This window comes from Rhineura floridana, chromosome 8 (assembly GCF_030035675.1).
Source record: "Rhineura floridana isolate rRhiFlo1 chromosome 8, rRhiFlo1.hap2, whole genome shotgun sequence".
Lineage (NCBI taxonomy): Eukaryota > Metazoa > Chordata > Lepidosauria > Squamata > Rhineuridae > Rhineura > Rhineura floridana.
Window position 1 is genome coordinate 28,740,840 of NC_084487.1, and position 13,301 is coordinate 28,754,140.

The window sequence follows — 13,301 nt, forward strand, 5'->3', positions numbered from 1 at the left end:
GTTAACACTCATATTCAGTGAATTGATTGTGGGGAGAATAAGTCAGTCCTGTTGACAGGCATAAGTTTGTGCTTTGTGTTGCTATTCATTAGCCCGGCCTTCGCCGACTTGGTGCCTTGCAGATGTTTTGGACTACAACTCCCATCAGCCCCAGCAAGCATGTGCTGGCTGGAGCTGATAGGTGTTGTAGTCCAAAACATCTGCAAGGTGCTAGGTTGGGGAAAACTGCTTTAGCCTTTCTCTGACTAATACAGGGCATTGTACGGAGTGATGTACAATGTATGCTGAGAAAGGACCATAGCTCAGTGACAGAGCATCTGCCTTGCACGCAGAAGGTCACGAGTTCAATCTTTGACATCTCCAGGTAGAGCTGGGAGACACTTTTGTGTGAAACCCTTGACACCTGCTGCTAGTCAGCGCAAACAATCCTGAGCTAAATGGACCAATGGTCTGATTCAGTGTAAGTCAGCTCTCCTATGTTCCTAGAACACTTACACTCTCCTTCTTTCTCATACTGTAAGCACTGTCTTTTAACCTGATCCCACGTCTTGTATGTTGCACCGCAGAAGAGCAGGAAAGTCCTATGATAACTTTCAAGAGCACTTATATAAACTAAGTGCTGTTTTGCCTTCAGGACAGGATGCACAGGCCCTGGCCTCAGGCTTACCTTCTAAATCAGCCTTTCCCAATCTTTGGGGCCCCACATGTTCTTGGCCTGCAACTCCCATCAGCCCCAGCCAGCACGGCCAATGGTCAGGAATGATGGGAATTGTAGTCCAGCAACATCTGGGGACCCAGCAGTTGGGAAAGGTTGTTCTAAATAATAGACTGAACATGCAATGGGAAGGGAGTAGAGACAGACGGCGTAAAATCACTTAAGAGTGAAGAGGTGGAGTTTAATCTGATGTGAACCATTGTACACAGCAAATGAATCACTGTGTACTTTGCCTCTTTTATTCTCCTGTAGCCAATGAACAGCAAATAGAGGATGCCCATCCAGCACCAACACGTTTACACGTTTGTTGTGGTGGAATTTGTGCAACTTCCGGAATCAGATTAGAAAGTGATAATCCTTAAGAACGGTTTTGCGGATGATCAGTTGTTAATGGAGATTTCAATTTAAATGTATAGAGATTAGGGTTTAAAGCATTCACCATCTTAATCCGGGCAATAAAGTAACTGGTGCCTCATCTTTAATTGGAATAAATCAGAGCTGTCCCCTCAGAAGCAATGTTTGGCTATGATGGTACTGCAAAACCAATTTCACTGATGTTGCTGTGAACCATGGACACACCAAGAAAGGTTCACACATCAATGGACCTGCAGCTTGCTGTTAGAGTGGTTGTCTGTGAAATTGGTTTGCAGAGAAACAAAGAAAGCTTTTAAAAAAACAGAAGGGGCAGCCACCCAAATAACCAAACAAGTACGGCGTAATTTGCTTTAAACTGTTTTTAATGTTGTATTTTAAATTGTTGTAACCTGGCCTGCGACCTTAAGATGAAGGGCGAGCAATAAATTAAGTTGCTATTTTTATGAAGTATGCTCAGTAGCCATGAAACGTTGAGCCAGCTAGAAAAGAAAAATGAGCATCCTTCACAGGTTTGAAAGAATGTGTGAGTGCTTAAACTGGGTAAGAGATGTGTATGTGCAGGTGCTGTTCCTGTACACACCAGACCCACCGCTTCCTGCCCCCAACCTTTTATACGCTGAGCCCGAAGGTCTGAAGAAAGATTCCAACCCTGCTCAGTAGGCCAGGGCTAAAAAATCCTCCCAGAAGATGTTTGTGCACAGGGAGAGGAGGGGTTGGACAGGCACACACACAAGGATCCTGGGGCTGGGGGTCAGCATGCATGCACTATCTACCCAGTCTGAGCTATCATGTGTTCTTTTGAAAGCCTGAACCAACAGGGGTGGGAGGAACTGCATGTCCTTACTTGGAGGGAACCCTGAACAACAAAAACACTCCTTTAGGAGGAAGAATGTACTGCAACATTTTATTGTAGGTCCTTCACATACACAAGCCAGTTGCCAACATTCCATTCAATTCTAGTGAAACAAAGAAACAGCCCAGGGCTATTTCAATGTAGATTAAAGGAGGCATGATTCTCAATGGCTGGGGTTAGGGAATTGCTAGGGACAACTAGATAGTTTGGCTCACACCTCCACGATGTGATGTCTCGGAGTGCAGCCCTTTTCTTTCTCCTCCATGAACAAATGGTTGCCATTCACTCGTACGGGAGAAGGGAAAGCAATGCGTTGGGAATGCTGGCAGTGCAAACAAAATCGTCACTCTGCTCCTGATGCTGGAAAGCCCAACACTCTTTGGCAGGGATCCTGCAGCTTTGCAGTCTCTTTTGTGTCCTCCCCGGGGACCTATGTGTTATACAGGTCCCCCCCCCACAAGTTCCCCCCCCGCCAATAACCAGGATGTTGGGCATTTTGCAAACAATATGCAAAATGCACAGTCGTAACATGCATCATGCCAATATGAAAGGGCCCATAATAAAAACTGAAGCTACGGAAAGCAGGGTGTTAGATATTCCATCATTCAAAAAAGGAGTCACAGTGTAAACTGAAAGCAGACAAGACTTCAAATGCTTTATATTTACCCTGTTTTAGGGATAAACACAAGCAGGAACACCAGAGCTTTAAACATTAACACAGAATCTTCATTATTCTACTACATATGTAACTAATCTAATCTAGGCATCTCCTGATTAGTTTTAGGGGAGGGAATACATCAAGGCTATAGATATAGATCTAGTGGTTCTTCCTTAGCAAACTTTATCTCACTTCATTTGCAAATTAGTTCGAGGCTTGTAAAAGCTCTGATCTGATCTAGTAGTTGGGTTACACAAAGTTCATTTTGGTTTGCTTGCAGGCTCTGGCAATTCAATTAGGCCAGCTGAGCTCTTGGGCTACTTTCTTTAATTGCCAGTAACATCTTCTTGAAGGTTTCCTAAAAGGCTGACCAATTCCAGAGGAATAGCACAGTGGGGAGGACAGCCTGGCTGGGAGTCCAGAGTCTGTGAGTTCAAATCCCCCCCCCTGCTCATGTCTCCTGGGTGTCAAGGGCCAGCTAAAGATCACCCCCACAGTGAGTGGCTCAGGGGTTATGTGCCCTGCCACCTGTGCAGCCACGGGCAAGCTGCATAGTCCCAAGGAGCCCAGTTGCCCCCCAGCTGGGAGGTGCGGACAAGGAAGGGGCTGGCTTGTGTAGCTGTGGCAAGCTGAGCAGGCTCTAGCCAGCAGGGGAGGACTAGCCTCAGAGGGAGGCAATGGTAAATCCCCTCTGAATACCAGTTACCAGGAAATCCCTATTCATAAGTCAGGATCGACTGGAAGGCAGCCCATCCATAATCACCTACACCAAACTGTTACAGCAAAAGTGAAATAGAATCTCACGGAGGCACCTTACACCAAGCCTAACAGAATTATTGCGGCATATGATTTTGTTGACTGGAGTCTGCTTTGTCAGCTGGTGGGCTCTAGTCTATGAATGTTTATGCCACAATAAATGAGTTAGTGTTTAAGGTGCCAGAAAAGTCTTCCAAGTTTGCTCAAAGGAGAAGCAATTATACAGAACAAAGACTTAGGTAGGAAGATTAGATTTCAACGTGAGAAGGGAGACTTAACAGCCTTAACCCTGGATGTCTCCTCTTCAAAGCTGGAGAGCAGGCAGGCCTATCATTAAGCTGCACACATAGCGTAGCTCATGACATTGGACAAATACATTGCAACACATTCTGGAACCTACCACGATAAAAGGGTCTGAAGTAAATAAACATTGGGATTTACAATTAGTCTTGAGGTTCAGCAGGACAGATCCCGCCCCCCCCCCCGTTCTTCACTGAAATGTTCTCATTAAGTTTGCAACTAGATAGATCCACAGTTTCTGTCCCATTATAAATGCCTGGAAAGGCTGGTATAGCACAGTGGGGAGGAGAGCCTGGCTGGGAGTCCAGAGTCTGTGAGTTCAAATCCCCCTCATGTTTCCTGGGTGTCAAGGGCCAGCTAAAGATCACCCCCACAGTGAGTGGCTCAGGGGTTATGTGCCCTGCCACCTGTGCAGTTGTGGGCAAGCTGCCTAGTCCCAAGGAGCCCAGTTGACCCCCAGCTGGCAGTTACGGACAAGGAAGGGGTTGGCTTGTGCAGCTGTAGCCAGCTGGGGAGGACTAGCCTCAGAGGAAGGCAATGGTAAACCCCCTCTGAATACCGCTTACCATGAAAACCCTATTCATAGGGTCGCCATAAGTTGGGATCGACTTGAAGGCAGTCCATTTCCATTTTCATAAATGCCTGGAAAAATCTTAAATAAGACCCCTTACTTCAGGTGTAGGGAACATCAAACCCAGGGACCAAATGCAGACCTCTAGACCTCTCTAGCTCAGCCCCAGAACTCTCCCCAGCCCACGCACCCTCTCCTCAGGCCTCACCTCTCACTGGTCCTACCTCACACCTCAAATATTTCTGCCTAGTTGGAACGTATCCTTGAACTCTGATAATGCCTCTTGCTTGTCTGGATGGAGAATGGAGAGGGGTATACAAGTGTGTGTAGAAACTAGCCTACTATGTTGTTGTTATATGCCTTCAAGTCGATTAAGACTTATGGCGACCCTATGAATCTTTTATATATATATATATATATACACATATATATACACATACATATATATATACACACACATACATATATATATAATACCTTCATAGGGTTTTCATGGTAAGAGGTATTCAGTGGTGGTTTACCATTGTCTTCCTCTGAGCCTAAGCACCCGGCATTCCCAGGCAGTCTCCTATCCAAGTAGTAACCAGGCCTGCAGGGCTGTGGAGTCGGTACACCAAACCGTTGACTCCGGCTCCTCTATTTTTCTACTGTCCGACTCCAACTCCACCCAAAATTGCTTCCAACTCCACAGCCCTGGAAAGGGCTGTAAATGTCTTTTTAAATTGGAAGCTCTCATAGGAGCATTTTTATCGCTGCCTGAATATGCGCTGATCTTGGCATCACAGCATTTGTTTTCATCTGGATCCTGTGTCATACACTGACACACAAAATGTCTTCCTTCTTGAGTTATGGTGAAATGCTCAACTACAGCTGACTTCATGGGAGCTTCTTTGACATTTTGAATTTATATTTTAAAAAATGTGTCAATCAAAATTTATTTTGAAGCCAGAATCGGTACATTTCTTCCGACTCCACCCAAAATTGCTTCCGACTCCAACTCCATCTCCGACTCCACAGTCCTGCAGGCGTGACCCTGCTTAGCTTCCGAGATCAGACGAGATTGGGCGTGTTCAGGGTAGTATGGCTGTAGGCTTGGATTGAATAAAATTTACATTTGTTGCTCTGCTCAGTTTTGTCTCCAGGCCCACCCACCACTGGCACATGGTCCTTAAAATATTGCCTAGAACGGAATGTGGCCCTTAGACTGAAAAATGCACCCATCTCCCCTAGGGACCACATATTATTGCATATTTGTGATCAGGGCAATAATTCCCTGATGCTGATCCATCATCTTGTAGGCAAGAAAGAAACTGTATCATGCCCTCAAATTATGCGAGTCTGTTGCACACATCGCTATTTGTTCAGTGAGATTTTATTGTTCGGCAAATGTTACAGCATTGTTTATAACAGCTGGGTTCATGTGCCCAGTAAACTCATGATCTAACTGAGGGATGGCAAGCAGGTGGCTCAAGGGCAGATCTGGGCCCCACCCCAAGTATGCCAAGAAAAGGATGACAATTATTTATATAGCATCCCCTCCACATTTAGGATGTTTTTACATAAAGACACAAGGTTACCTATTCCCCTTTAAACATCCAGTGGCCAGTGGGGCAGTTAAGGCAGGGCAGCATTGCATACCTGGCTTCTGGACACCGACAGTTGTTGCTGCATACTGAGAGGGGCAAGTGCAGGTGTAGCAGTAGTGCAGCGGCAGGAACTGGATTGGCTCTGCCACTGCACCCACACTGGGCCTGCTCCCATATCCCCCCTCTGAATAAGCAGCAGTGACCCTTGGTGTTCAGGTTGCAGCCAGGTATGCAACATCACTCCACTTTCACTGCTCCACTGACCACTCCTGAATGGTACTATTTTAAAAAGCAATGGAATTTGAAGGGGAAGAGAAAACATACACTAAAGAGAACCTAAAGTATCCCTAAAAACACCACTGATGTTATTAACTCCTCATTTGTCTAGTCCTCATTACTACTGTTGATACATAAAGCACAATGTGCGATCAAAGCATTTAAAAAACAACTGAAGAACACTCATATAATTTGCTTAATTTGTGCTCATTAAAGTCTAAGTTTATACTTTATTACAAAGCAGAAACAAGACCAGTTTGGACTTCTTGCTCTTTCTTGTAGAAAACAATAAAGCTCAAAGGTACAAAATACAGTTGGCCCTTTATGGACGCAGGAAGCTGCGCAAGGGAGGAACTTCTCAGGTGCAAAGTCCTTATTTTGTTTGAATAAGTCAAAATTCATTTCCATGTAGGGAAATCCTTAAAATGGTCTACTGTGTAAACTGTCACAACTATGTGCATGCCTATCCAACAAATGTACATGGAGTATATAACTCTATAGCCACGACCCTATGGCGTTCCAGCAGACATACATGCAATGAAACACACACATACAGTTAATCACATGCACCATGCACAGTTTGCTGCACTGAAGTGTCTTCTATGTAAGACATTTAGCTTAAGGAGCTCCAATGAGTATGCAGCTGTCTAACAGTTTCATTTCATGTTTAGTTTGTGAACATTATATTCTCAAAATTCCTGGCATTTGAAAAATGCAAGATGCCCCAAATACTAGCATATTGGAAAAATAAAATTAGCCAAAAGCAACAAAACAACTCCACGCAGCATAAAAACATCCCTGCCAGTCAACTGCAAATGAGTTGTAGCAAAGTTAGATAGGCCCCTGGAGCTTTCTCCTTCGTAGGTGTATTTGGGTAGGTATATATACATAGGCATTGTTCCAGCTTGCCATGCCTCCTCATTGGTAGGCTTCAGATAAAGAAGCATTTTACACAGATCTTTTGCTATGCTGACAGCAAACAATTGGCATTTACAGTAAAACCAACTTTATCCAGAATCCATTTCCCAACAACATCCAGACGCTTTTCTCCCTTCCTTTTATAATTCCAAATTACACACCCAGGATGAACCAATGCAGGCTATTTATGTTTGCCTTTAGCTACCAAATTTCTATATGCAAAAAGCAATATATTGCAAGACCAAACATGCTGTTAAAGGTTTCCAGTAAGAATACAGTAGCCTCCATTTATATTAAGTCGAATCTAGTGTAATCTTAGGCAGTGCCTACCCCTGGTCTATAACATTCAAATGAAGAATGCTGATGATGATATACCTACAGTGTGCATAGACAGGCAGTAGGAGGAAAGCAGACCTATTTAGGAAAGGGACCTTCAGCACCAGGAGTAATATATCTATTTGAATGAGTCAAGTACCAAATTGAGAATTCAAACTACCTGGTGAACCGATTCAGCCCTGAGTCACCAGCTTGGGGGGCAGGGGGGAGACAGAGTTGTATAATATCCAGGGATGAATGGGCACAAACACAACCCATATAGATAAGACAGAATTCTAAACTGAAAAGTGCAAGTTTAAGAACTTTGCTTCAAACTTTTCTGTAAGTCAGTAGACAGTTTATTGCTCACTGAATTGCTGAGGAATGAGGCAACGGTGATAGCATGCTTTTCACACGAAGACATGCCGTATGAATTATGCGCCTGCTGAGTGCAGCGATCGTCTAGGTATTTAAGGGCTAGGACGATATCTTTCAGGTATCATTTCTATGGTAATGATACAACTTGGAGGCCACATGGGAGGAACGCAAGATGCAGTTACTTCTCACACCAGCACTGTCTCTCCTTGGAGGGCTGGGCAACTATATGAACGTAAAAACAAGCTGCAGTTTCTTCCCCCATGATCTCAATACCTTAAAGTCAAGAAGATGCATGGAACAGAATCACACATTAACCACACCACTCTATGTTTTTGCCATGTTTTTAACTGGTAATTGTATTTTTTAAAAAACCTATTTTATTATTTGTTGTTTGACAGTTGTCCCACTCTATTCCCCACATTGAACATTTTGTCATTGTTTTGTAAATGTGGCATTTATAAGCCAATAACTAACCACCTATAAAAGCACCTTCCTTACGTTACTTGCTCTATAAAATACTACACTTATGAAGAAAATAACTGTTGCCCTGGACTCCTGGGAGGAAGGGCAGGATAGAAATTTAATGAATAATAATAGCTGTACACAGTAAAACTGGAAATGTGAAAACTGTTAATAACTTTGTTAAGGTCTGGACTGGATTCCTTTCATGTTATGTTGGGATGCCAAACATAACCGGTAACAGTACCTGAACTTGTTATGAAGAAGTTGTTTTGTGAAACAGAAATAAACTAATTCAGATTACTGTATTATTTAATGCATTAGAAATCTCTTTCACTCTCTGTAGATCTTCTCTGTTTATAAATATGGGGATTGTTTTTTACTGCCTCAGCCATTACATTTTCTTAATCTTTTAAAAACTGTAACTTTGTATTTTTAATTAAGCTTTATACTCTACTGTGCAGCCATTGAGATATCTATATGGCTTTTGTTTTCCCTTTTTTCTCTCTGGATGCATACACACCATACATTTAAAGCATTGCTTCCTCCAAAGAAGCCTGAAAACTGTAGTTTACCCCTTCACAAAGCTACAATTCCCAACACCCTTGACAAGCTACAGTTCCCAGGATTCTTTTGGGGAAGTCATGTGCTTTAAATGTGTTGTGCTTTAAAAGTATGGTGTGTACTCTGCCCCCCTCTCTATTTTTCTTGCTATATGTCATGACACGAGTTGGTCCACAGTAAAGTGAATTTCACTATTTCCTACAGAAGTCGGGGACAGCAGCAGACTGGTAAAATTTGCCTCGTGTTCGGATAGCTGCACTATTGTCATCAAAATGCTAGTCCATTCCTCGTGCCCCCCAGTTAATCCATTCCAGAGAAAATCTGACAAATTAAAGAACCTGCTGCCAACTACCCATTTGCAATATCTCAATGACCCATTTTCAATATTAAGCACACACACACACACCTCACTCTGGAAGCACCCTCAGACTTACCACAACTCCTCCCCCCCCAGTAAAATGTCACATACATTATAGAACTGAAACAGTCTCCACTAGATCTGAAAGATTGCCACTGACCTAAATGAAGTCTGGGTGCTGCTCTTTGATATTTTGTACAGATAAAATCAAATCAATCAAAGGAGTCCCCCCCATGCCTTTGATATGGGAAGGAACACACAAGGGTTTGAAAGAGAAAAGGCAGGCAGGAGAGACAGAGGAAATAAAAAGTTGAAAGCAGAGAAGTAATTGGAAATGGAAAAAAGAGGATTTTTTTAAAGAAAAGAAAAGCATCAGTGTAACGACAGTGGCAAGGCCACATTACCTCAAAAATACCTGCAAGGCTGCAATCCTAAATATTCACTAGGGAGGCCACCCCATTATACTCAACAGAATGTAATTCAGACAAGTTTTATGTGTTTTAAATATATGCACCTAATCCAGTTAAAAGTTAAGCACTTAAATAAAAAGTTTAATTGGGCAATAATCCAATGGGCCGAGTATCTGCTTTACATGCAGAAAGTCCCTCAGGTTCAATTCCCGTCATCTTCAGGCAGGGCTGGGGAAAACCCTTGTCTGAAAACCACTGCCAGTCAGGGTTGATAACACTGAGGTTGAGGGTCGAGTCGGTATAAGGCAGCTTCCTATATCCATGGGAGATACTTAAGTATGGTTCTCAAACATGGCCTCCTGCCTTTATCCAATAGATTTAATTTTTTAAAAATTCGCATAGATCTTCCCTTCTCTCTCCCCCCCCCCGTCCCAACTGGAGGAGGCGCGTAAATGAAATTACAGGCTCTGTGTGTTGCAGGTGGGATGAGATAAGGACACCGTCAAAGGCCAGTTTTGGGTTTGCTTGTTTAAGTCGGAGGGAGGCGGAAAAAGACTCAGGAGGGCGCCGACAACTCACCGTTGACCAAGGAGCCCCTATTTTTCCTAGCTAGGGTCTGCTGGACCTGTCGCTGGATGCGAAGCGATTTCTGCGCCTGGGCTCGCTCGCCCGACAGCTTGGAAGGCAAAGCCAGGGTGGAGCTGTCCAACTCGCCCAGGATCTGCTGGCCCAAGACGGTGCGGATGTAGCCGGACGACTCGGAGCCGACGGCAAGACCTGCCATGGTCGCAGAGACGAACGAAAGAGAGTAGTTATCCAAACGAGCGGGCGGCCGTCGGTCGGACTGGCTGCGGGAGCTGCCGAGGGCGTTTGGAGCGGGCTCGGCCGGCTGTACGAAGTCTCCGCCCTCTGGCGGAACGCAGAAGGCAGAGCGCCTTGCTACTATCTCCTGGCGCGGAGATCTACCTAGCAACCACGCCCGACGGAGCCAAAAGGGCAACTCCTCCTTTGTTTGGGCGCGGCGTGCGTCACCTTTAATCAGCCAGGTCAGCCTCGCCTTGATGAGGTCCAGTAACTTTTTAAAAAATTGAAACCTGTTTTTTTTGGGGGGGGTGAGGGGAGAACGAGGAGTTTGACTTTTCCCCCTCCAAGAATAAAATGAAAGAGCGACTCAGGTTTGCAAGCCACGTGCGCATGCAAACTTACTTGGGAGTAGGTCCTAACGGAACTCAGCGTGACTCTCGATTTCAGATGGGGGGGGGAGAGTAGGAGGAGATCACTGATCAGGCTGAATGTCGATTAGCCCTTTCGGCAGAGAGCGAGTCTCCTCCCCACACAGGTGCGAGCGGGAAAGCAGGTAGCGGGTCCCCGCCCTTTCTGGTGTTTAATTTCTAGACCGAGGTGGGGAGCCGCGCCCGTATGACCCTCCCGGTGTCATCGGTGGACTCCAACTCCCGCCAGCATAGCCAATGGGGCAGGGATCATGGAAGCTGAAGGCCAGCCGCAGCCGGAAGGGCCACAGGTTGCCCACCTCTGCTAAAACAATGGTGAGCTTTGGCGCAAAACATGCTCTGCGCACTCTCCTTCCCCACCCACCCACGCACCCATTCAATACCGTGGAAATGATGGTCTTGCAACTGGAAAGTGCTGACGGTGTCCCTGGGCTAAAGGATACGACGAGGCGGTGCCTGGAATCAAAAGGAAGCAAGCGAGGAGAACATGCGGTCCCCGCGCTCGACTGAGAGCTCATCCTCAGGAAGAGAGAATGGAATCCTCGATTCACTCATGGAAATGCTCTGAACAGACCCAACCTAAGGTCCATGCATGCTTTAAGGAGCCCTGGTGGCGCAGTTTGGCATCCTGGCTCCCTCCAGGAGGGGTGGCAACGTTGCTCACCTCCGAGCAACTGGAATTTAGAGTGTGGACATGCCGCACATTCAGAGGACATCCCTGACCACCCCACCCACTGCACAAGAACTACAATTCTCTGAATTCTTCGGGAGAAGCCATGTGCTTTAAATGTATGGTGTGTCAGTGGCACACTACCCCGGTGCACGGACATTCGGTATAGTCATTGGACCCAAGTCTCGGAAAAGTGAGCCCTGTAACAATATGTTGCAATGGCCGGTTCTGGTCGGCTCCATTCCATCTCCTTCTTCCCTGACATCCTTGCCATGAATAAGTGACCCCTTCCCTGAAAGGGTGATTTAGGGAGGTGATTGTTAATGTAGTGGTAAGGTGCTGGACTGCGACCTGGGAGACCAGGGTTCGAATCCCCACATAGCCATGAAGCTCCCTGGGTGACCTTGGGCCAGTCACTGCCTCTCAGCCTCAGAGGAAGGCAATGGTAAAACCACCTCTGAATACCATTTACCATGAAAACCCTATCTATCTATCAATTAGTCACCCATCTGGCTGGTTGTCCAGCCACTCTGGGCGATGTACAAAATAAAAACATACAAATACATTCATAGGGTCACCATAAGTCGGGATCGACTTGAAGGCAGTCCATTTCCATTTTGTTAATCAGAGAAACACCTCAGACATTTTCATCTAGCTCAGTTGTATCTGTTTCATGGATGTTTAACTTCACAACACTACTTCAGGGTGCTCACATTAGTGTTTAAAGCAAAAAAAGTGTTGTTATTTTAAAGGTTGAGATCAGCAGAGGGGGCCCTCTTGGTAGTTTGGCTGCCCTCAAGCTGGGTGGTGGTGGTCTAGGAGAGAGCATTCTCTGTGGCACCCTCTGTGTTGTCTGTCTGGCAGCTTCACTCTATAGCTTTTGGCTAATGCTTTTTGGCAACCTCTTCACCCTGGCCTTTGACACCTGAAATGTATATTTTTAGGACCCACCTCATTTTTGTGATTAAGTTAATTTAAGATGGTTTTAATGCTGTATTTTAGATTGTTGTAACCCACCCTGGGACCTTAGGGTGAAGGGTAGGTATTATTATTATAATAAATGTAAGACCACTGTGTTCAATGGCGCTTATTCCCAGGTAAGTGTGTGCTGAATATTATCCCTTATTTTTTTTAAGCAAGCATTTCATATGAACACTGTTTAATTACCCATTATACCAGTGGTGGCTACCTCTGCCCCCCAGCAAATTTTCTCTCCACTCTCTCAAGACCCCAACAGTTTTGACAGCAGTGGTAAAAATGAAAAACATAGCTGGTGAGAGCAGAAATGTTTAATCCTCTCTCTCCATGTGCCTTCTCCAGTCTTCAGATCAATCATTTGATAGGTTCAGAGGGGGCAATAACCCCTTTTCCTCAGTGGATCTGCTGTTGCGTTTGTCCTCCCTGTGTGTGTATGCATGGGAGGCAGCTTCTGGCAGGTTTGCCAAGTGTGAATTTTTTTGGGACCAAAAAGTTTACCCACTCCTGCTTTATACCAACAGTGTTTGGAGAGTAGATTATCCCATCTTTTTCATATATGCTCACAGGTAGGGATGGTCAACATTGGCTGGTTGTGATCAACACATGTTTACTCAGAAGTAAGTCCCATTGACGTCTGTGGGATTTCCTTCTAGGTAAGTGTTAATAGAGTTTCAGCCTGAGTCCTATTCCGTGGCATTTTTACTGTTTTGCTGTAAATTGCCCTGGAAATTTTGAACTGAAAAGTAGTATAGAGATACTATCAATAAAATAAGCTTCAGTGGCTTTTAGTAGGAATTTCCCCCCAGGATTCTGTCATTTGAGCACAAAATAAGGGGTGGTAGTTATTCTAGATAAACATGGTAAAAGATCATGGACAGACGAGGAAACTCGCATCATTTTACATAAATTTCACGAGCATAATTTGATGT

General features: G+C 44.9%; 1 protein-coding gene across 1 annotated transcript in view; it reads right to left on the minus strand.

The window, feature by feature from the left end:
* The window catches only part of PKP2 (plakophilin 2), an 88,925-nt gene extending 78,057 nt beyond the window's left edge, over nucleotides 1-10,868 (minus strand). The window contains exon 1 of the mRNA XM_061638745.1: nucleotides 10,072-10,868. Within this exon, the coding sequence (XP_061494729.1) occupies nucleotides 10,072-10,276 (205 nt within the window). The 5' untranslated portion in view covers nucleotides 10,277-10,868. The remainder of the gene's footprint in view (nucleotides 1-10,071) is intronic.
* Nucleotides 10,869-13,301: the final 2,433 nt, after the last annotated feature.